Source organism: Uloborus diversus, chromosome 9 (assembly GCF_026930045.1).
Source record: "Uloborus diversus isolate 005 chromosome 9, Udiv.v.3.1, whole genome shotgun sequence".
In the NCBI taxonomy this organism is placed as follows: Eukaryota; Metazoa; Arthropoda; class Arachnida; order Araneae; family Uloboridae; genus Uloborus; species Uloborus diversus.
The window spans coordinates 70,438,043-70,463,182 of NC_072739.1; the positions used below are offsets into that span (position 1 = coordinate 70,438,043).

The 25,140-nt window shown below is 35.7% G+C and overlaps 1 protein-coding gene across 1 annotated transcript in view; it reads left to right on the forward strand.

The window, feature by feature from the left end:
- The window catches only part of LOC129229226 (WD repeat-containing protein 47-like), a 115,121-nt gene that overhangs the window by 43,386 nt on the left and 46,595 nt on the right, over positions 1–25,140 (forward strand). Inside the window, exon 2 of the mRNA XM_054863488.1 lies at positions 20,252–22,024. Within this exon, the coding sequence (XP_054719463.1) occupies positions 20,277–22,024 (1,748 nt within the window). The 5' untranslated portion in view covers positions 20,252–20,276. The remainder of the gene's footprint in view (positions 1–20,251; positions 22,025–25,140) is intronic.

Consider the following 25,140-nt stretch of genomic DNA (forward strand, 5'->3'; position numbering starts at 1 on the left):
AGGATCTCATCCCGATACTTCATACCAGTTAGAGTTCCTGCATGGAACACATGCAGGCTAGTGTGACCACCTAGCGAGATCTCTGCCCAAACCATGATTCCACCATCTCTATAACTGTGCCTTTCAACAGTGTTGGATTGGTTGTATCTAGTACGCTGTTCCCTCCAGATCAGTAGACCCCCTATCCCCTGAATCACTCTCCAATGTAAATATGGACTCGTCTGTGAACAGCACAGAAGCCCATTGCTGCTGGGTCCAGGAAACATGTTTTCTTGCCCAGCATAAGCGGATCCTTCGTTGTGGTTCCTGAGGGGAACACACACAACTGATCGTCTTACATAGAGACCTGCAATATGAAGACGATTTTGCACCGTAGTAGCAGAGATTCTTCTTCCTTTTGCTACAAAGTGGTCTGCAACTAGCTGCGGTACAGTAGTGGTTGTTCTCCTTCGGGCCAAAAGAACTAGAAAACGGTCTTCTACAGGTGTTGTAGCTCGTGGTCGGCCTGGAACAGGTCTTCTGGACAAAGAATCTTCTGCTTGGTATTGATCCCAAAGTCGCTGAACAACACTACGAGACACATTGAGACATCTAGCAACTTCAGCCTGAAACAATCCCATTTCCATCCATCCAACTGCCCGCCACCTTAACGAATCGGGTAAACGACGTCTCTGAGACATTGTCTAAACTCTATTGACTATTGTCACCGAAACTGCCAACAACAGTTGAAAATCAACACAACTTACACACAAAAGTACGCAAGCTTGACATTTTCATATTTTTTTCTCACTCATAAAGATATATTCTTTTCTATAAAATAAAAGTGGCAGCTATGGTTTTTTTTTATAAATGGTTTTAAAGTTCGTTATTATCATTCATGCAAACTATGCATTTTATTGTTACTGCCATTTTTTTTAATGGTGAGCTTCGGAAAACATGTTGTACCTTAAGTTTTTGAGACCAGTGCTAGTTGCTTTAAACAAAAACGATGTAGCGCCCCCTTCCCCCCAAACAGGTGGAAATCAGACACGTAGTAAGAGTTAAAGTAAAAAAAAAAAAAAAAAAAAAAAAAAACAATCGCCCCCGCCTTTAAAAAATTCTGGATCCACCCATGCAACTGATAAGATGTGTATAATTATGCCATGTGTGGCTTGTGATAATTCACTTTCAAGGCTGTTTAGTTCAAAGTGAAGGTATGATTAAGGACACAACTTATTTTTCTAAATAGGATAGATAATGTTTGATTCATAAAACGTAGCTGTTAGCTTTCTATTATTGGTTCTCGCCAAGTCAATGCAAGTGGGCCTTACGCTTTCTATTCACGCGTTCAGCCATTGTTTGTTCATTCATTTTGCCGTAATACCAGTTGTGCAAAACTTCTATAAATAAATTTGAATTGGTCGGTCAATGCGCATTTGATGGAGTTAAGAGAGGGTATTGTGTTTGGTTTAGAATGGAATCGAATCCAGACCCATTTCAGAAGAATAGGGCATTCAACTTGATTATCACTTGAACTCAGTTCAAGACCACATCAAGTTTACAAATCATTGAAAAATATATATTTGCTGTTTTGAAATAATATTTTTAGGATTTTATGTATTTTCAACAAAACAAGACGAAATCGGATTTTACTTTTTTAGTATTCTTGCATTCTGTTTTGGGGGTATTTCAAATTATTAACTTAAGAAAAAAATTGTTTTTTTTTTTTCAAAATTTTGTTTCTGTAATTCTAAATTTTATTTTATAAAACAAATACAACTAGTATGTTGTTGCCATCACAATTTTTTTTCTATATATATCTTATGAAGTCTTGGATCTAAAGTATAATAGTTCATGTAATGCCTAATGCAGAATTCTGCTATTCGCAAAAGCTGGAAGATTTCGATTTTTGGGAAATTGACGATCATAATTCATCGGCGTCAAATCTTTGGCACTAATACTTACGTGACGAATGTTTTCCCTTTGTATGCATGAACGAAGAGTAGGGATACTTCAAACTGCATAGGATTATCAAAAACAACAGGGTTACCAAACTAAAGTTACCCCCGCAAAAATTTGAAAAGAGGGCCAATTTCCCAATTATCGAACTATCTCCGTAAATCAGAATCAAAGAGCGAAAATAGAAAATAATTTCAAATGCTTTGCTAATTTTGATTACTAACATTTTATTTGTATCTCCTGAGAGGAGGGTGGGATATAACAACGACCCTTGCACGTGTACATATTACATTAACAAACTACAAGTTTCGTAAAGGGGGTTGGGGACCATCCCTCTTGTACTCGCTACGTTCCCGAACACTTAATGTAAGTGTTACTGCGCGTAAATGTAATTCAAGGGAAGGGAAAAGTGGCTCCGAAAAAGTAAAAAAAAAAAAAAGTAAAAAAAAAAAGAAAATCTAAAAGGAAGGAAACTTTGACGCTGTTAATATTTTTAAATTTGTTTTTGTTTTTCATTTAATGGAGCTAATGTTTTCAAACTTGAAAATCATAACTTGCTTCAATTTTACGCTTCTTTTCTTTTTTTCTTTTGCATCATAATCCTTCGTGAGTTTTTTTTTCTTTCTTTCTTTCTTTCTTCTGATAATATCCGTAATGGTCGAGTTTTATGGCCTGCGTAACACTTTCAAAACGAGAAGTATCGAAGGAAAAAATCCTAAATGGTGCAAGATTCTGTGAGCGAAAACGAGCAGTTACGGTCGCAGCGATTCTGGTCATAATTGCGTCTTCAAAGCTTTTTCGTAAGGACTGCTTTTAGAACTGGAGGAAACATAACATTATCTAAATAGAAAACGCACGAAAGGTTGTTAGTGTTCTTTTTGCTTTCATTCTTAAATTATTCAGATCTTTTATATCTAGGAAAACTTAGTTTATGTTTTGGCGTGTTTCAGAAAGAAAGAAAGAGAGAGAGAGAGAGAGTGGTGAATATAACTACTCTTATTTTTTCCCACTTTCAAGCTGTTATAAGACGATACGTATGAACTTTTTTCAACCTAAAGCACCATTTATGTTACTATATTTTGTCGTTAGCATTTCCTTTTTACTTCCTTTTACAAAAAAAGGAAGTATTGTATTCGCGAAAAAAATTTCACTCAAAATTCACCTTAATTTCCATTTTGCTCACCCCCGAATTAATGTTCAGTTTTTTTTTCAACCCGACTACACGTGGATACGCCTAAGAACGTATAAACATCCGAAATATCCATTTTGACATTCCCCGAGTTAATTACAACGACTTTTCTCGTGACGTTCGTATGTACGTATGTATGTATGTGCGGATGTGCTTATGTATGTCGCATAATTCAAGAACGGTATGTCCTAGAAAGTTGCAATTTGGTACGTAGACTCCTAGTGGGGTCTAGTTGTGCACCTCCCCTTTTGGTTGCATTCGGGTGTTTCTAAAGGGGTCTTTCGCCCCTTTTTTTGTGGGGAAATCATTGTTAATTTCGATGTATATTCAAGTGGTGTTAAAATTGGGCGGACAGTTGGCGATATATCACCAGTTTTTTGGTCACCAAGTTTTGTCGCCAGCCTGGCGACAAATTTGACGATTTTTTTTTAAAATCTAGTTTCAATTTGGCCACTGGCGAGTATTTAGAGAGTAAACTATTGAATCACATTACAATTGCCAACAATGGAAAAATGACATTAAAATTAGAGTAAAAGGAAGTTATGTGATGCACACATCAGCTCGTTTGAAAATAATATTTCCCAATTATTCACTACAATTCCTTTTATGAATTAAATTTTGTGAAATGAAGTCCTTGCTGGCTTGTAACAACTCAGTTTCTGCGTTCTCACGTTCTTGTTGATTTCTCATAAATTTGAAAATGTTGCTTTGTTTAAATCTTTTTTTTTTTGAGCTCGAATTTTTATATTTATAAACGTAAAATGTTAGTTCTACAACCCAAATTCAAAATAATAGAATACTTCCCACTTTTTGGGAAAAAGTTTATTCTAACCAAATATAAGTGCAAATTAGGTATTTAAGTGACCTTTCTTAGACCTTAAAAAATGCATTTCATTTCAAATATACTCAATTAAAAATAATCTCAGACAGAATAATCCAAAAGTTTATAGTGATGAAGATTTACATTGAGTCAAAGAGTATTCAAATTAAAGGGGGGAAAACACTTTCAAAAGAAACAATATCAATATTAGAATGCGTCATTTTTTGCTGGATTCAATGCTTTAACCCTTTCTCACACGGATTCTACCACCTGTTTACATTAATCGTTTCTGACACTGTTTCTATACCCTCTTAATTGCGGCAGGGAGCTCAATTTTGTTGGCGGGCAGGTCTTGAACCGCTTTCTTTAGATTTGACGGCACCACAAATTTTGGATCGTATTGAGATTGGTAGAGTTGCTTGACCAGCTCAATACTGAAATTCATCTTTCTGTTTAAAATCTATGAGTCGATTTAGAGATGTGACACGGAGTAGGAGCTTGCTGAAAGATAAAATGTGTCACTAAATATGTAAGCCTCAGATGAAGTATCATGCAATATTATTGATAAACAGCGGAAGTCGCGCATTGTTTTATTTTAAGATATACATAATTTCTCAATTCCAGCAGCCCTCATGTCAAAGTGGAGAGAACATCTTACACAAGATTTCTCATACGCTTTTCCTTTTAAACGTCAAACCTAAACACCTTTTTTTGTTCGCAGATATTTCAAAAAAAGATTCATCACTGAATATAATACTTTTCCAACCTTGTTGCCCCTGTTAGAGCTTCTCTTTGCTCCAGGAGAGTTGTGCACGTTTCTGCTTCATGTTTATCTGTGGTCTTACTTCGTAGATCCGCAATTTCAACTGCAGTTTATGCAACCGTCCTAGTGTAGTTGGCGTGGATAAGATAACTGTACATTCTGTCCAACACTTGAGGATGTAAGAAGCATTTTCAATGATTATTTTGGACAACTTACTTTAATTTGGGTTCATCTCTGCCAGGTGTTACAATTTTTATACCTCGTTCACTTCGGTTACTTTTTAGATGGCCAGTCCTTCTATGTTCCTTTAAAATCTTACGTACCTAGATTGTAAAACGTTCATTTGATTTGAGTTGGATACTTTGTTTTTCTAATGTTAAGAAATGATACAATATATAACTTCGTTTTTTTCCCTATTTATCACCTCGACGACCCATTTTGAGCAATAAAAGGCTTTTAAAAGAGCGTAAAATTATCCAGGCGCCAAGCTCCATACTTGTGACAAACTATAGGGTAACAAGTATGCAAATATTTTCGCTACCTTCTAAAATTCATATTGAATGAATATATTATTCTAATTTTTTGACCCATTAAATTTTTTTTTATCTATTTTCCCAATGTGTTAATGATCCATGAATTGCTAAAATAATACTTGAAAAAATGTTTAAATTGATTTACCCATTCGTGAATAACGAGTTTTAGTCTTTTTAATTTGCATGCGTTCATTTTTCTCGACTCAGGGACAAGTTTTGTTCAAACATATCAAACAAGTTTTGTTTCTGATATTCTATTATTTTGAATTTGGGCTGTACAACTTAAAAATAATGTTTAACCTTGTCCACTATCTACATGAATACATTTATTTTCCGCTTAGAATTTGTAGCATTTTCGCTGAAGAAACAATTTCTACATTTATTTAGTTAAGTTTTTATAAGTATAATTCCATAGGACTTCATGAATTCTTGTATTCGAATAATTTTTTCCAGCATTCTTATTCCGAAATTAGGTGACTACTTTCACCCTGTAGAGATATTTTTCTGTCCACCTGTTTTAATGTTGATATTGGAGTGGTGGCGAAATCTTAGCGTAAATAAACCTACGCATAGTCAAAACAAAAACCTACGCGCAAAAAACCTTGATTAAAACCTTGCAAAATACTTTTCAAGGTTAGCTCCAATTAATAATTTCAAGATATCATCTGCCTCTAGTTTCACTGCTATGTATGTGTGTATCGGTCATAATTGCTTGATTTCAGCTGTGGGTTGTTATTTAGTTCGTTTTTTTAATAGTTTTTTTTTAAAATATGATTGTCAGATTATTAAAAACTGATTTTAGCTATATAACATTATGTACACCACTCGCTTGACGTACTGCTTTTTAACCCCCAACACAAAAGGTAAGAGGGTTATAAGTTTGAGGTGTCTGTGTATCTGTCTGTGGCACTCTAGCGCCTAAACTGATGGATCGATTTTGAAAAAAAAAAAAAAAGTTCGAAAGGCGAGTTGATCGAGAGTGTTCTTTGACATTAATTAACGAAAGATATTAATTAAAAAGGTTTTTTGAGATTTTTGCAGTGAAAGCATATTTAAAAATTTTTAAATTTAATACAAAAAAAAGAGTATTTTTTTCGGCGTTTGATAGAATGTGTTTGAAACTTCCCTATTATATAGAATTCGAATTATAACGTTTTTAAAAGCAGATTTTAAATACGGCTAAGCATTCACGCGATTGGTTAACCGAATTCATTGTTGGCCGACAAGGAAAGAAAATGCAATAATTTAAAAAATGTATCTGTTGCCAGTTTCTATTGGATAACAAATATAATACAATGATTAATTTTTAATAAGGCTTTCAAAAGGATTTTCAATTTTCCCTCTTGGTGCTACATTTGCGACTCAGTCAGGGGTTTTAAAATTTTTGATTTTAGTAATTAGCTAGAATTCGTTTTTCAGACCTTGGCGATACATGTTTATTAGGGGTGGGGTTCTCAACCTCACAGTTTATGCGTCCTACTTTAAACACTGATGTGAGTTCACCCCCCCCCCCCGCCCCCCCCACCCTTTCCGTATCAGATAACCATATATGGTCAACACAGGAGCCATTCAAAATTTAAAACTGAATCTATAGTTGGGATAGCTAAAGCTGGTTATTGAATAAAAAATATTGATATTTTTGTAAGAATTTACATTTTACTACTCATAGCTAGGACTCGACCGATGCATCGGCGCCGATGGTTCAACAATTTAGCCATCGGCATCGGCATCGGCGGCCGATGCTAACTTGCAGGAAACATCGGCCCACCGGCCTTAAAAACATCGAAAAGCCGATGGAACTGGCCGATGTTTTCGGAAAAAAAAAAAAAAAAACTTTGCTGTTTTACTTTTTAATGCAAAGTAAAGGGAGTTATTGTTTTCATATAAAATTATTTGCTTAAACTTCAGTATTAATTTCTATTTTAGTCACCCCTGAAAGAGTTTTTAGTACTGCATTCAGGTACCAAACAAGTTAATTATTGCGTTGTTTCTTGCGGCTAAATGTACGTATGTATCTCTCATAAGTCATAACTCAAAAATGGTAAGCTGTAGAAAGGTTAAAATTTCGCATGTGGGGTGTGCGTATGCACTTCCCTTTTTATTTTCGATCAGGTGTTCTAAGAAGTCTATTTACTCATTTTTTGTGGCTATTATTTACTTATTTCAATACAAAACTGATATAGCGTCTCAGACTGACGATCATTTGGTGATACACTCTATAACAAAAAAATCGACGCACCTAGAACGAGTGATCCTATTGAGACGAAAATCGGTGGATAGGAAGACAATGCACAGAATAGTAAATTATTAAATTCTTAGAACAATTGAATAACTTGTGTCAGAGTTACAATAACAAGTTCAATAAGGTATTGATCCGCCTCTAGCCTAGATACAAGCTGAAACACAACGTGGGAAACACCGATAAAGCTCCCGGCGGTTGTCCGCCGGTATTTCCGGCCAAATTAGCTCCAATTATTGGGCGAGGTTATCAACATTCCTTGCCAGATGCAATCGCCATCCCATCATATCCCAGACATGCTCGATGGGAGAGAGATCTGACGATCTGGCAGGCCACGGAAGAGTTTGACAAGCTTGCAGACAGTTCATAGCAACACATGCCGTATGTTATCTGGCATTGTTCTGCTGAAAAAAAGCCGAGGGTACTGCAAAAGGAACGGCAACAAAACAGGTCTTAATATGTCGTCGACGTACCACTGTGCAGTAAGTGTACCTCTAATTACGACCAAAGGGGTTAAGTTATCAAAGGAAATGGCACCCCAGACCATAATGCCTTGTTGAGGGCCAGTGTGGCGTGCAAAAGTGAAACCAGGATCCCTCCTCTGCCCTAAGTGTCTCCAAACACGTCTTCGATGATCGTCATGACACAGTTGGAAGCGGGATTCGTCGCTAAAGACTGTACATCCCCAGTCGGCACCATTGCAACCTGATCGAGCCATGCACCACTGTAATCTGGCTCCGCAGTGTGTAGGCGTCAGTGGCAGGTGGCATAACGGTCGGCGCTAGCGTAGATTTCGTTGTCCCAACCGTCTGTAAATGGTCATGATGGACACTGGTGTTTCGGTTGAACGTCTGATGGTTCATAGAGATGAAGAAAGCGCTGTGACAGCTGATCGGACAATCGCTCTGTCATCACGATCTGTTGTGACCCTAGGTCGACCGCTAACATCTTGACGCTGAACTCTGCCATTTTTCACCCATCCTTGCCAGCATCTTTGAATCGCCATATCGCTTCGACTCAAATGACGAGCGATTCCCTGATTTGACCAACCAGCCTCTTTCAATCCAATGATATGATCTCGTTTAAAATCTGACAGTTGCTCGTAATGAACACGAACTATGCGGCGAGGCATTTTTAAGTTGTTGAAAGGTAATCTGAATCGCAATCAAACCGAAAGTTTTAACAACTGTTGAAGAACCTCTCTTTAACTACATCTGCTGGATGCGCAGTTTCGATGCGCTGGAGATCAAACTATTCATTCATCGGACACCAAATTTTAATCATTTGTACACCTAATCGAAACAATCATGCATACAAAATTTCAAAGCAATCGGATGATTGCTTCTTGATGCGTCGATTTTTTTGTTATAGAGTGTATATTGCCGAATTGGAGACCATAGAAACAAATCTGAAATGGCGAAACCGGTTTTGGTGTCATTTTGTTAGCTTCCCATTGAACCGACGGTAACTTTTAGAACATTTGCGTGCCCCTCCCCCTCAATGTATTTCTGAAATTAAACTCTAGTTACACTTTCGAGTTGTTTAAAACTAACACCATTCATAAAATTAGAGATCTTTTTTTCAGAAATAATCTATTGTTTAGGAAGAATTTAGAGCATTAATGTAAGAAATTGATTTAAGGCGTTTTGAATGGTGACATAATTCGGAAATCAAAGAGACTTTTGAATTTTTTCTTAGGAAGTGCTGAAGTTGACTCAGAGACTCTTCCGAGGCGTTGGTGGTAGCGGATCTGTACAAAACAAATGAGACCGAAGTTGGGAACGAAGTTTAATGTTGTGAGTTACTCCAAAATCAGCTGGTGAGCCTTCCCCCCCCCCGGCCCCTCCCTCGTCGTTTCAAGCATTTCTAAAATATTTAGCAATTTTTTATTTTGCTCAAGAAATGTCATTTTGCGTATTTCTCATTCTTGTTTCATCTTTATTTCGTAATGCGCCATCTTTTTTGCATCATTTATAGCGATCGATTTTTTTTTCTATTGTAAGTAACTATTTTCATGTATTTTTATAAAATCAATGAACGAGTTATTTTCGTTTTCATCATATTTTTAATAATATGTTATAGAAAAGTTTTAAGGATTTTCTATTAAGCAATTTTTTAAATTTCAGCAAATTATTGTTAAAATAAAAAATTTACTTTGAACTTGTTTGTAGTGCTTCTTAAAAGATTTTAAACAATCAAATTGTTAAATATTATGTATGCAAGCATCAGATCAAGTAGTATATGTATTCAGTTCTTATTAACTTGGAGTAAATTTCGAGTTTGTTTGTTGTAGCTGCGTTTTAAGAACCTCACTCTTTTCATGGCTATTTCTTTTTTCAGAAAAATTTATGTCACTGTTATAGCTTTTATGAAAAATGCAAATTTTTCTATTCATAAATTTTAAATAAGTATAAAAATATTCCAATATGATTTAATATTGTAATTTATCTGTTACCTTTTTTGTTTAATTTCATGACTAAAAAATGCCTACGTGCAAGCTTTCCACTCTAATTGCGTAATTTGTTAACGGTTTCATATTTTTATTCTTATTTTTTTTGAAAGATTAAACAACATAATTTAAAGTTTTTTAACTATCTATAGTGTACATAATCCATACATTATTACAATATTGCTGAAATCTTAGTTATATGTTCAATTAAAAAAAAAAAAATCAGTTGGTTATTGAACAGTGTCTTTGTTTTTCTTACTTTTTTTTCGGCTGTTGTTCTTTCTCTATCATCATACAACAGTCAGAAAAGAGAAGCATAACTACATCCTATATAGATTGTACGTAGTACAATTCAAAATTTCGGGGACAAGCTGTATAAAACTTTACCTAGAATAGTTCACATTACCGAAGCGCATGCACCTTCAAAGGGTCACCTTGAGGGACAAAGTACTTCTGCCAGTGTTCATATAACTTTTTGAAACACTCTTGGAAGCCTTTTTCGCAACCTACTATGATGCAGCTTTATCTTCTCCTGACGGAAGAAAGCGGCGTCCATACAAATGTTTTTTTGCTGGGAACAGGTAAGAGTCACACGGAGCTAAGTCCGACGAAACGTTATGTTGGTATTTGTTTGTCATATCAGAGCATTGATCAATCAAACCGTGCATCCTCAACATGAAAGTCGCCTTTTTCCCCACGATGAATCCAAAGCAGCAGCGTCTTACAGGAGGTTGCGAAAATGGCTGCCAGGAGTGCTTCTAAAAGCTATACGAACGTTGGCAGAAGTGCATAGTCGTTCAAGGTGATTATTTTGTTGATAAATGTGCTTCGGTAATGTGAACTATTCAGGGTAAGGTTTTATATTGCTTGTCCTCGAACTTTTAGTTCATACTACGTACGTATGAGTTTTCAACTTATTATTTCATAATGTTTCTGAGTGACGCAAGTTTACGCGTATGAAGAAATTATTCAAGAGAATTTGCGATAATTAACTGAGGAGGCGTTCAAAATGGATATTTTTTGGTCATCTATATGTTCTTAGGTACATATGCGTGTACAGATGTGCCGAAAAAACTTGTGAAGTTAATTGGGTGACCTTAAAATAGAAATTAGGTCGAAATTTGATTTTTTCTTTTTTTTTTTTGATTACAAGTCTTTATTCGTAGAAAGGAAGCAAAGAGAAATGAATAAATCATCCTTTAAATCCCTGACAATCTTATTAGTTTATTTCCGATAGATTTTTTTTTTTGCCATTCGCCATCGGCCATCGGCAATCGGCCATTTGGAGGAAAACAATCGGCAATCGGCCATCGGCCATCTTTGAACAATCGGCCAACAATCGGCATCGGCCCATCGGCCAAAAAATGCCATCGGTCGAGCCCTACTCATAATTAGGGATTGCAATACCGGACCAAAAATTCAATTCCGGTATTCGGTAGTTTTAAAACGTGATACCGGAATACCGGTATTTGAAATTTCTCAAAAAATGCTTGAAAACATATCGTTTCGTTGCCACATTTTGATTTTGTACAAAAATTGCATTATTTATGAAAACTTATTGTGAACAAATATGAAATAAAGGAACAGATTTCATAGTAAAAAATCAATTATGGTAAAAAAAAACATAATGCATCTTTGAATTGTCTCTAAGCCTGTAACTAATTTTATTGTTCAGCTTCCCTACAGTTGAAAATACTGTTTCTGAACACAGGTCGGTGGTACTGTTAACAATGCGCGTTACACCTCCTGTAATTGTTTAAAAGTCCATCTTCAAATAATTCGGTATCTTACGTGTTACTTTTTGGAAAAGTCATTTTGTGTGTGTGTGTGTTTCTTTTGTATTGTGTGTAATGTGTATTATTATTACTGAATTTATAGCTAGTTGATTTTTTTTTCCGGGAGTCCATACTTTTCTAATATTAACATAATTTTCTCTTGAGCAGGAGAGTTTTGTGTTTGCTTTTTATGAGCCCTTTGGTTTTGAATTCACGATAAACGTGACTAAATTTGATCTTGTTAATTTCTCTTATTAAATTTCGTATTTTAATTATGTAAATATCTGGTGAAAATATGTTTACCTCTATGCAAATTTTCAAGCCAATAATATACAATTTCTAAGTATTATCTTGCCAAGTATAAAGCCACACAGCGAGACAGGACAACAAACCAATACTGGTGACAACAAATTACCATTTATTATGATAACAAGAAAAAGTTTTTCTCAAAATTTAGTGCAGTTGCGACAAATTATTGAAAAAAAAAACCATGAAGTATTACTTCAATTGATGGTTGGAGTTAATTGTATATATATTGTTATAATGCATTCAAAATTACACTCGAAATTAACTTTCACAAAAGGGAAAGTGAATGATCACGGAAATAGAAAAAATAAAACATGGGGCACGAAAATGCAATTAATTTCACCATCTATCAATGACAGTATCATTTTTCAATATTTCCGCTACTTTTGTTTAATGATATTCTCTTAGTTCGTGCTTTTGAAACCAAACGTTTACATCACTATATTGATTTTAGTTCTGTATCATGGAACAAGAAATGTAGATTTAAAATTTAAGTAGATAGAAAATAAGTTAAATTGAAAATTCTTCAATTGAAACATTTTATTAATTTCAGCTAATACCGAAAATACCGGTATTTTACTTCAGCAAATACCGGTAATACGAAATTGCTAAATTTCTCGTAATACCTGTATTTGGTATTGCAATCACTACTCATAACTTGATTGTGCATGTATTTTTATTAGAGCATTTGAATCGAAGAACTACATACAAATGGAATTGTAAGCAATCTAAGACCTAGGTGAGGTTAGCATATTATTTCAGTCACTTTCACAACACCAGTAAAAGGATCTGCACGGTTGCTTTTGACTAGTTTTTGAATATTTAATCATGCATCTATTTTTGTGCTCTTTGTTATCCCAAAATACATTATGCTGTAATATATTTTTTGTAGTTCGTTCCCACAACCTACGACTAAGTTTTAAAATAAAAGGGGAAGCATAAACCATGAACATGAATATTATCAAGTATTTTAAAACTCATTGGCTCGAAAAGTCGAGAAAAAAAATTACTTTGAATTTTGACATCTTGAATTCAAATTACGTTTTTCGCAATCACGAGTGTGTGTATGTAGGCGTGTGTGTTTGTGTGTGGGGGTATGTGTATGTGTGTGTAGGCATGTGTATTTGTGTCTGTGTGCAAGCATGAGTCTGTGGGTAGTTGTGTGTATGAATGTGTGTGTGTGGGTAGTTGTGTGTATGAATGCGTGTGTGTGTGGGGGGGGGGGTATGTGTATGTGTGTGTAGACATGTGTTTGTGTCTGTGCAGGCATGAGTCTGTGGGTAGTTGTGTGTATGAATGTGTGTGTGTGTGTGTGGGTAGTTGTGTGTATGAATGTGTGTGTGTGTGGGTAGTTGTGTGTATGAATGTGTGTGTGGTGGCGGTATGTGTATGTGTGTGTAGGCATATGTGTTTATGTCTGTGTGCTGGCATGAATGTGTGGGTAGTTGTGTGTATGTGTGTAGGTGTATGTGTGTATGTGTTTGTGTGTGTGTGTGCGTGCATATGTGTGTAATTGTGTATGTATGCGCGCGTGTGTAGGACATGGACGCAACCTGGAGATGGCTTTCGCTATAGGAGCAGCATTGTGAGGAGCCGGTCGACGGTGATACTGCAGAGGGTGGCGGTGGGAAAATAAAATCAAAGGACATCAAAACAGTCAAGTGAGAACAATAAGCAATCGTGATTGCTCAAAAAAAAAGGTTAAAAATTTGTAATTATTAAGTCATGTAATAAATCTTACATGTAATAATATGGGAATATGTTAAAAGTATGCAAGTATGGTTCTTGTAATCTAACTACTATTTCACTTGGCAACCATGCATTTAGCTGCTGTTAAAAAAGAGATCCCCTGTTGCATTTTATCGCAGGATTTTTTCCTAACAATGCAAAAAAAAAAAAAAAAAAAAAAAAAAAATGACTGAAATATTGTCTGTTTCGGTTTTTTAAGTATTTTTTCAAAGTAAATTAATAGATAAATAAATTTGAGAAAAATTTAGATACAAATAAAAGTAATTGTGAAATCTATATGCTGATTTAAATTCTGATACTCAACCCATTAGCCACCAAAACTCAAAATCGTCATTAATTTTGGATAAAAATCAAAAAAATCATTATTCTGAACTCATACAAATGGTAATATGCTTCAAAAAGAACAAAATTGCACTTAGCTTTAGAAATATAGAGTGTTGCGTTGACACAACGTCAGCGGAAAAAGAGCAGTATAGATGTTGAAACTGTTCAACAGTTTCAGTGCGCTCTATATACACTGGAAATTTTTATAATTTGTGTTATGGTTCTGAAATGTACAGAGTCTGTGACTCTTAATGAAATGTCTTTATAACTCTACCGCCACACCAAACAATATTTGTTTGCGCCTCCAAACATCATATAATGGGGTCGTTTACGAAATTTTAAAAGTATTTCGTTCTTAAAGAGTGCTCAAAAAAAATAGGATTTGACCTTTTTTGAAATGATTTGAAAAAGTTTAGAATTTTTTAACAATTATTTTAATTGTTGCTCAGATTCAATTTCAGTTTTTACGCTTCTGCACATGACATCAGAAGCGATGAAATGCCATTCACTAATGCCATTAGCGCAGATCTCAATATTTAATTCGCTTCTTAACTCATGTGTAACGGCAAAACGATATCTTTGATAGCAAGCGTAGAGCGCAATATTTAATTCGCTACTGAATTATCATAACCTGGAAACGCAGTAAACAGTTGTACTTGAACATTTAGCGCGGCAGTGGAGTACGCACCATAGTACATCATTTGTGACGTCTCAAAGACCACGCCTTGTTTAAAAAATCGGACATTAAAAAAAAAAAAAAAAAAAAAAAAAAAAAAAAATCAAAAATTAAAAATTAAATGTTGGGAAAATGAAAGTATTTTCTGGGTCCACGTTATTATTATTATTTTATTTATTTTTTGCTCATTCTATCAATTTCAGTGACTAAAAGTAGTACTTTTGGCCGAAGGAAACAACCCCATTGGAATTGCGATAATGCTTCTTGAACAAAATTTATCAAATCACACCTTCAAGTTCAGATTCGTAAATGTTTATCTCTATCATCTCGTCGTACAATCTCACTGCAACAAAAACTCGTGTTATCCTTGAGATGAGTTTGAGTTAATTAGTCGTGAGAGCATTTCGAAACAATTTCTTGCTCGATGAGACAGGCTCATCACTTCCGCAGACGATCCGTCCTCAACGAGGATTTTGACTTTCCCTATTTTTAAAAGATTACGGGGGACTGCATGCTTTGATACGTGTGATCCATTTTGCTCTTCCGAATTTCGGAAAATCATTTCGAATGTGATTGTGAGGCTTTGCCTTTTTTTAAATATCTTTTCCGCGGTCGTCGCGTGACGAACTGGCTGTTCGTGCTCCGTTCTTTCTCTTTCACTCTGAAATGTCGTTCAACAAATTTATCGGTTGGTCGTTCTGATCTGTTAACGGATTATAAAAGAATCGTCATTGTATTTTAATGCTTCAAAAAGTATATTTCCATCTGAGTGGAACTGGATGTGGGGAATTACCGTTATTCTAACAAATCCTTGGCCGAAAGCGTTTGTTGGATTACGTTCCCGATGCGTATCGGCGGCAGATCCCGAAGTCATGAAAAATGTGTTCGAGACGTTTTCTTTTCTTTCTGTCTTTCTTGTGACTAGAATTATATAGCATTCAAACATCTGAATTCTATTTATTAACTGGAAGTCATAGTGTCACAACAGGTATTGTGAAATAATCAACTAAATGCATGAGAATTGTTGCAGTTTTTTGACGTCGTGTTCCTTTTGGCGTGGATCAAGTAAAATTTTCAACATTTAACTGAAGTAATGCCAAGGTGGTGATATCAGAAGTTGTCGACCCCTCGCCAAAATTTGATGTCAAAGATGAAATGCCAAATCCTGTGTTGGTTAGGTTGACGATATCGGTGATATTTGTCGCGATTGTCGCAGAACACTACATTAAACTATTCTGGATATTTCTGTCGTCGATCTCTATATACTCTTTTCTTCAAGTAATCTCAGCAAATTAGAAGGCAAAGGTCTTTAAAATGTTTCTCTTTTCATTCTAAGGTATTTTTATTTTGTAATTTAGATCGTTTTTCGCGTTCCATTTACTTATTTATAAATTGTTGTTAATGCAATTTCAGTTTGATAAGTCATTCTTTATACTTGTCCCGTCACACTACGTTTTAAAATTAGGTTATGTAGTATTTATGCCAACTTCAAAAACATTTTCATAGTAGTATCGATGACCTTTAAATATATACATATATATCTTCTTTTTAGAGCAATTTCCAATTAGAAATTTGGTTGTTTACTCTAATACAGTTTCCAAGTTTGTTCTAATTTTTTTCTCTTGCATTATCTTTTTGCGCTCATGATTCTTATTCGGTACAGTCGATGAAAACTTAAAATTTAACCCTAATTCCTGCTTTAAATTTGTATTTTCTAATGAAAAATAGTGCTTAATAATCCGGCTAAAACTTTGTAATGATTTGACTAATTGCAGTACATTCATGACCCTCACTTTTTTTACACGCTGCCCTTGTAAAAAAAAAATAATAAATAAATAAAATGGGGTCACGGATGTCGCGGCATAATCTGGCCTCTGCTTGATCATGTCTTCTCTTTCAGTTTGGTCAAACTTGGATGCATATGCATGAAATAATTTTACTTTTGCCCCGTGTCGTTTCTCTGCCTTGGCTCCATTGTTGAGGTCCCTCGTACCCCTAGTTTCCCTCATGTGTAGACAGGGTCGCCGAGAGCCAAGGCGGGCCCCTTGTCAATTTTCTCAAGATCAAGGTTTTAGTCTACTTCGTTCCTTGTGGACCCGACTTGAAAAATCCTTGTCCATGGTTCATACATTTATTTGTTGTGTACTCCTTAGTCTCCCCCATGTAATGGGGGTGATGCCCTTTGTCTCAGGGATTCATATTTGCATTTATCCGTTTTTTCTGAAAAGTTCACAAAAAAAAAAAAAAAGAAAGAAAGAAAATAATCAACTCGAATTGGCGAAATTAAACATATAATTTTTAAAAAAGAAAGAAAGAAAGGAAAAAAACCTTCAAGCAATCTGTAAGTTAAAATAATGCAATGTGCTAAGTAAAAATGTGAGATTTTTGTCGTCAGTCAATTGGCTGAACATAAACAAGTGTCAACGTTTCTGTGAACCTGATGACAGTGACGATATGAATGTTTGATGAACGTTTAAACTCAGACGGGTTCCCACAATCGTCAATTAAAAAAAAAAAAAATCTCACCCTGCTCTCATTCCGTGCTGGGGTTTCGATTAACTCGATACGTCCTTGAGAAGGCGAAACGAGGAAGCGAGCTGTGCCTCAGGGTGTGCCAATGACCCCACCTCGACAAGCGACAGGTTCGCTCTCTTTATTATTTTTTAAGTCTTCGTTTACGGTTGCGCGTGCTATTGCCGCACCGGAATGATCTGTCAGCGGAACGAGTCGTGTGCCGAGATTCCGTGCCGCCGGTAGGTGCGAGAAAGAGATCGTTCTGTTATGTTTTATGTTTTAAAAAATAATAGAAGAATGGCGTGATTTGAAGCGGGCGTTAGAACATTTTGCAGGTATTGTATATTGTAATATTTATCTGTTTTGGTTTTGTCTTTTGCATGTTTTGACACATTCAATCGCGTATCATTGTCGATTGCTGTCATCCCGTCGTGACGAAAAGCAGTTTTGTGTGACATAATATTGTTTATTTTTCAAAGCTGCTTTATTTTTTGCATGAAAAAAGTTTCGTTCTTCAGTTTACACGTAGGGTTTTTCCACAGGAATGACGAGAGGCCATGTCAGCATAGTCGGAAACTTACGGCCCGACTCGGAATCGGAGTTGTATAAATCCGATACATTCAATGGGGATGAGGGAGGGGTGAGGGGGGGGGGGACTGACAATATGCCTGCCTTGGCTCTCGGCAACCTTGTTTTTCGAGAATGAATTGCCCCTCTAAAAGAATCAGGCTGATAACTTCCTATACAACCCATTAAAAACTTTTTTTTCCTTTTAATTTTTCAAATCATTATCACCAATCAGTGTCGCACCCACGGAGGGGGCTTAGGAGCTTAAGCCCCTCCCAGAGATCAGATGAAATTCAGAAAAGGCCATAACCTCCTTGACCAGACCAAAGAGAATGCCTAAAATTGCGTCTTTCGTCCTATAATTTTGGGAATTTTACAAAATATTTGAAAAATACTCTTTTTAAAGTATGGCTGATGTAAAACTCTTTTCCCAACAATCGATTTTTTTCTCCACACAGAAGTCAGCCTCTATCTTTAAAAAGAAAGTATTTGTTCCAGCTTTCTTTATTCAATGTATTTTCTTAATTTGAGCATCATTAAGTTGGTGCATCTTTTATGATTTACGAGTTTAAACTGATTTTGTGGAATGGTTCGATAGATAGAGAGAGAACGTACCGAGAACAGCACAGCGCAATTTATTCTTTCCTGAAATTTTAGAAATTTGGTATATAATTAAAATGAAAACTGTGTGACAAAACTATACTGATACGAAATTAAAAAAAAAATCTACATACATCTGGGAAAGATTGAAAAACACTAATTTTGCTTCTCTATTCACCTAACAGAGTTCCATAAACAAAATTCTAGCCCCTCCCAGGGAAAAGTCCTGAGTGCGCCACTGTCACCAATATAAAGTGCGGAGTGAATTATCTTTTAGCAAGTTTGTAATGTTTTTCTTCATCAAAAGAAATTTTTAAGAAAATATATTTGGGTACTATTGACCTAACACGTATACGTAAAATTCTGGTTCCATTCTGAAAAGCGTACATCCTGACTCATTTCGTGTCATCTCCCTCCTCTCCATACCTTCTTCCTTCAAGTTTTTACATTTATATACAGCAGAAAGTGCACTTCCGGTGGGCTCCTTCTGAGTTGGAAGGAATTTCCGAACAAGCTGCAATATAAATCGCTGGTGAACATGAGTTTTCTCGGCTGTGGAGTGCTGTGATTCGCCGGAATAATATAAAGGGTCTTTATTCTCACGCGAAAATATTTTTATATTTGTATTCCTTTTTAAGTACTAACAGATGCGGAAGAGGACTTTCCCTTTTCATGTCTCATCCTTATGTTTACTTTTTCTCTTTCTTTTCTTCTTTTTTTTTTTTGCCATTGTTTTTTTTTACCAGAATCGTATGTTTTTCTGGAAAGATCAATTTAAACCTGTACAATATTCTTCGATAAACTTTAAAAAAAGAAAAAATGTAAATTGCACAGAAATTTGCAGTTTACTTTAAAACTCTTAAACAGGGTGAAGGTGTGTTTTAATTATACTATCTCTTGTTTTGGATTGTTTTATATTTTAGATTGGTAATTTATAGCTTAAGAAAAGACTTCTAAAGTATGGGAGTTGGAAGACGGTTTTTTTTTTTTTTTTTTTTTTTGGTGTATTCGCTGAATTTTTTTTTTTCCTTTGAATTGCTCGTGCTTTCTCAAATACTATGTTTATTTTTGTTATCAAATCAATGTTTTCATTTGAAATTTCAGTTCAATGTTGTTGTTTTTTTTCCTGTAAGTTTTGAAGTTTTCTGTAATATTGTAACACGATATGGTAGAATTTGGCGCAAAATTCAGCATTTTATAAGACAAACATATGAAATTGGCATTTTTGAACCAAATGCTTGTATTTTCTTGAGTATACGAGTTTTTTTTTTACTAAAATGTAGGGAATTAGTGCAAAGAAAGAAAACGTTTCAAAAATTTACATTTAATTTCTGGCTTGTACAGGAGGATGAAAAGTATATCCCCCCCCCTTTAGTTTGTAATTTGTTAGTCCCTTAAATGTACGCTTCAAAAAAAAAAAAAAAAAAAATCTGGAAAGAGTGGATTTAAGCATTTAAGAATGTCTCTTTTTATGACCAAAGTTACATAACAGAAAACACTCATGATTTTCTCTTATCAATTAAAAAGGAAAAAAAAAGTGTTATTGAAATGATCTGGTAACTTCTGACTTTTCGTACACTGTAAAAAAACACGTTTCGTACACTGTGCTATGTTACACGACAATAGTATGAATTTGCTGGCTCCAAAGACGGTGCATAAGTATGAAAGATTTAGGTGCAGAAACAAAAGAGAGTATTAACAAATCTCGCTAAATCTTGTTATCCCCTCCAACCGATAAAGTGAATTCATTTGAAATAAACTTTAACTGTAACTAAAGTTACATTTATTACGTTTTTTTTTTTCTTTTAGGTGTGCAGCTTGACGGCACCCAATTATGCCTTCTGCTCATCTGACTTTAAAGGAAGAAGAAGTTATTAAACTCCTTTTGGAGTTTCTGTCAAACCGGGAGCTCAGCATATCCCAATTGTCGGTTGAAAGAGAAAGCGGGGTCATCAATGGCACTTTCTCGGACGACATCCTCTTCTTGAGGCAGCTCATCTTAGATGGACAATGGGACGACGTTTTGGAATTTGTAAAGCCTCTGGAAGGCATCGAAACTTTCGATTCCAAACAGTTCCGTTACATAGTCATCAAGCACAAATACATTGAACTGTTGTGCATTCGTTCTGAAAGTGGAATCTTCCAGAATGTGGACGTTGCCGTTGAGGAAGTTGTCAAAAGTCTCGCCGAGTTGGAAAAATACTGTCCTTCTAAAGAGGACTACAACAACCTTTGTTTGCTTGTGACTCTGCCAAGGTTATCGGACCATTTCGAATACCGAAACTGGAACCCGAGCAATGCAAGAGTCAATTGCTTCAAGGCGGTTTTTCCTCTCGTGGAAAAATTTCTTCCTCTGGACAAGAAAGGTGTCGAAACTTACATGGCTAAAGGTGACAGACTTATACAGCTTATCATTAAAGGTGTTCTCTATGAATCTTGCGTGGAATATTGTCAGCAAAGGGCCACGTCTTCCTCCTCTGAAATGCAAGAAATGGGGTTTTCTCATATTTTAAACGGGACTGGATTTAGCGATTCAGATCTGAGTTTACTGTCTTGGCTTCAGTGTATTCCACCAGAGACATTCTCTTATCCTTTCGAACAAAAGACCTTGAGTGTCGATGTCGAGCAACTCGATAAACCTTCTTTAGAAGCTTCGTGGTCTGAGCAAATTCTAGTCGCACCTATCAAACCAAAAATCTTCCCCCACTCAGCTATGCCTTTTACCAGGCTTAGGACCTCGGATTTTATGTCGAAATCCTTAACTCCAAATCTGGATACGCTTGGACGTAATTCGATGGCGTATTCCGTCGGAGATCTTTCGAATATGTCGAGATCTTATGCTGGGTTTCATTTGACTGGCAAAAAAGCCATGAATACGTCTGTGGATCGGCTTTTTGAAGGAGGAGACGTTTTCAGCACGAGTTGTGCGGACCTCCAATCTGATTTGGAGGCTTGTCACATATCATCAAAGAACAAATTCACTGTGCCCCCTAAAATATTAGAGCAGATTAGTCCGAAAGCCGAAGAACAAAGTGTACCCAAAAAGGAAAAAGATATCGCTTCTAAAGACAGTGCAGTGGAGGAAGATTCTTTAAGACCATCTACAACCGGTGACAATTGCAAATCATCGCAGAATCATAACTCTATTAAGACTGATGGGGAGAGTGTCTCTGATCTGTGGAAAGAGTTTCAGAGAAAGCAATTGATTTCAAAAAATGCTCAGAACGAAATTTCGAGTTCTGCGTACTTTGCGGCTCAAGATGGGTCGAATGTTGCATCTGCTAAGAATGTCTCAGACGTTACAACTTGCGTTACCCACCCGGTGACCCTATCTACTCAGACGAAACTTCAAAATTTGGACAAAATGCCGACAAGTACTCCAAAACCTACGTGTAGAGCGTTGACGCCCATCATGCAAGGGTCACCTATCTTGTCGAGGAACGATGACAGTTCCTTAGACGGTTCCTCACTACGATCTATACCCTCTATGTCTCGGAATTTAAGTCCGAACATGAATCACTGTAATGATCCTCTACTTCCAAACAACGTTGGTGCAGCTCATAATTTTGATGTGTCTCCTGGGTAAGCTACTACCTTTTTTCTCTATTTCTCTTTCTCTCTCTTAAATTGAAAAATATCTTTTATAATAAGAATTATTTTACAGTTACAGCAATACAATACAACGGCCTGTAACTCTGAAACACGCGTCGCAATGACAACGTTAGAATGACTCGAAATTGCGAGGGGCGGTGCGTTATCATTGCGGCGAGTGTTACACAGCTGCAGCCGCAAATTTCAGCACTGCTGAGATCGGAACTTAATCAGATTTTATGCTTTGGCTTTGGTGGTTTTTCATTATGAAAATATACTATGTTCAACAATCAAGGACGGATACAAGGGAGGAGAGTGATCGCCCCTCTCTTAAGGGATCCTACATCGGCGATTTTTCCGAATATAAATCCTAAAACCAAATGTAGGCCATCTTTGATGACTTTAAGTTTAGGAATGGGGTTCGAATCTTCGAATGAATCCTTTCGGAGACTTTTCAGAATTGAAGTTTCAGATAGAAAATTTCAGACGATCTTTGGTGATGTTAAGAGGTCTTCCTATAGGCATTTTGCAAGATTTAACTCTTAAAGATGCGATTGTCGAGATCTCTGGTAGAGTTAGGGTAAGAAACCGGTTTAGCGACTTTCTTCCGGTAATTTTTCGAAAATGAAGTTCCAAAAACGTGATTTTAGACGATCTTCGATGATGCTAGTGAGAAGGGGTTTTGATCGGGGTTGCCAAGATTAAGAACAGTAAATACGGGACAGACTTCTAGGAGTGAAAGTGGGGGGGGGGGGGGTTGAGACGTCTATTCATGATAAATTGAAAAATTCAATCGCAACAAAGCATTAAACCTCACAAAATGTCGCTTATCAAAGTAATACTTTAATAACTGAAAATACTGGCAAAAACTAGATTGAAATTTTCACTCTTCTGAAGGCGACATCCTTGTGTGCGTTTGTGCGCTGTACGGCGAAGCTATGCCACTTATAGACACGAAACTTGATATACAAGTTGTCTGAAAGGTCTGATGTTACAATTTGAAACTCGATTTTTTAAATTTGAATTAGAAAATGAAATATTAAATACTCTATCCACGGTTTAAACTTTTTAAGGAAATAATATATAAACACCTTACCTTCATTTACAGCGAAAACGGTGAAGTTATGTTTTTTCGTTGATGTATAATGATTTTCTTTTCAATGAGTAGAAATAAAAAATTTCAATAATTTTCACTCGATCCGAAATGGATGCAACAGTTGACTGCTTGCCAATAATTCTTTGACTAGTGATAAGTAAACATATATTTGATGCAAATGGCTGTTTTCCCCGTCTTTTTCTTCAAAGATATGTACTCAAGTGCACTGTTCGAGGAAAAAAAAAAACTTTAAAAAATCCTAGTATTTTGTACAAAACAGAAATTAATCATGCACAAAAACACATGAAGACAAGGGTTTCGGGGTTACAAAGAACCTTTTTTCTATTGTAAAAAAACAAATAAATAAATAAATGAACTGGGAAGTTATAACATAACTGTAAAAACACTCGAAAATGGATATTCAAAAACCCTTTGTTTTTGAATTGTATATGTTTTACATACACCCGTACCTTGGGTCGATCCTTAGTTTTACATAGCGTGATGTGTCCTGCTAAAAATTGTACGAACAAAAACTTGGAACTAAAATTTCATATAACTTCAATTTCACAATGAGTAGGTAAATGTCTTAAATGTGGATAGCTCGCTAGCGTTAAGAGACAATTACCATTGTCTCCTAACGCTAGCGAGTGAGGGGATCTTTTCCCCTTTATGCTACGTATAAGGGGGGAAAGACCCCTCTCCCTCCCCCTGCACATTATTTTTCAACAATGATCTGAAAAAGTTTATTTATTTTATCTAAAATCTATCGCAATTTTAAGGAAGAGCAAATTTTCTTAGCGAGATCACAAAATAATTTATTAACTCATTAACGTACATGAAAAAATTTACATAATTGAACGAAAACACATGTTTTAGGGGTGCAATGAATCCCTTTAGCGATGCATAAAGGTTAGCGTTTTCGAAATTAATTGGATGATTCTCAGTCCATAACTTACACCTTTATACATTGATGAAGCGGTTTCTCGCAACCCTGAAACTCGTGTCTGAAATTTTATTGTTGTTTGTGCGCTTAAATATATTGATCTTTTCATTCAGTGGTACTTATGACAACTGTTTACAAATTTATTAAATCTTTGTTGATAAATTCAGTTTAAAATCATAACTGGTCACAAAACGATCGGATTATGCACTTAAAAAAAAAAAAAATCATTAAAAAAAAGGGCAGTTGTAGGCGGAAGATTTTTTTGCTGAAATTAGCACTAGAGACTTTGCCAAATACGTTGCAACTTTCAAAACAGCCCGACCAAGCCCGAAACCCATTTAAAAAGCTTTCTCTACTTATAAATCAAGGCGAAAGCCTTTAAAAATCTTCCGCACCAAGTTTTCTTTCTTTCTTTTTCTTTTTTTTTACAAAAAGAAAATAAAAATATTTACTTTGATTTATAATTAGCACAAAAAGCCCCGACATTTCTTTTTCCCGTAAGATTGATTTGGGTCGATTCCATTCATTTATAAAGCCACAAAAAAATCTACATTGAAACGTAATAATTAAGCTGAAACGTAACAAAAAAGCGAAAATTTTTATAGAAATCTCATCTTTTACCGAGGCTATGAGCAAGTGACTCAAGTTTCCAAAACAGGTGCCGATCGATGCACCAGTTAGTCAACTATCATAGAATAAATTTTCATAAAAATCGGGTAAATTTTTAATTTTGTACTTTTGGCCATGATTTTCAGTCAAATACTCCACTGTGCGCCGTAACAAAAACATACAAACCAAATCAAAAGGAAAATAATTTTTGCATTTGCTGCCACGTGATTTTCTTATTGCTCATTATTTCACACTTTTTGTTTTTCTTTATTTTTTTCTCTTAAAATAATGTCTTGTTCTGTAAAATATTGTTATCAGCCAGAATACGGGACTTTAGCCATCCCGTATGGAAGTTCCCCGGGACCAGAATACTGAACTGTCCCTTGAAATCCGGGACGTCTGGCAACCATGGTTTTGACTTTCCAGACATCCCCCCCCCCCAAAAAAAAAAAAAATTAC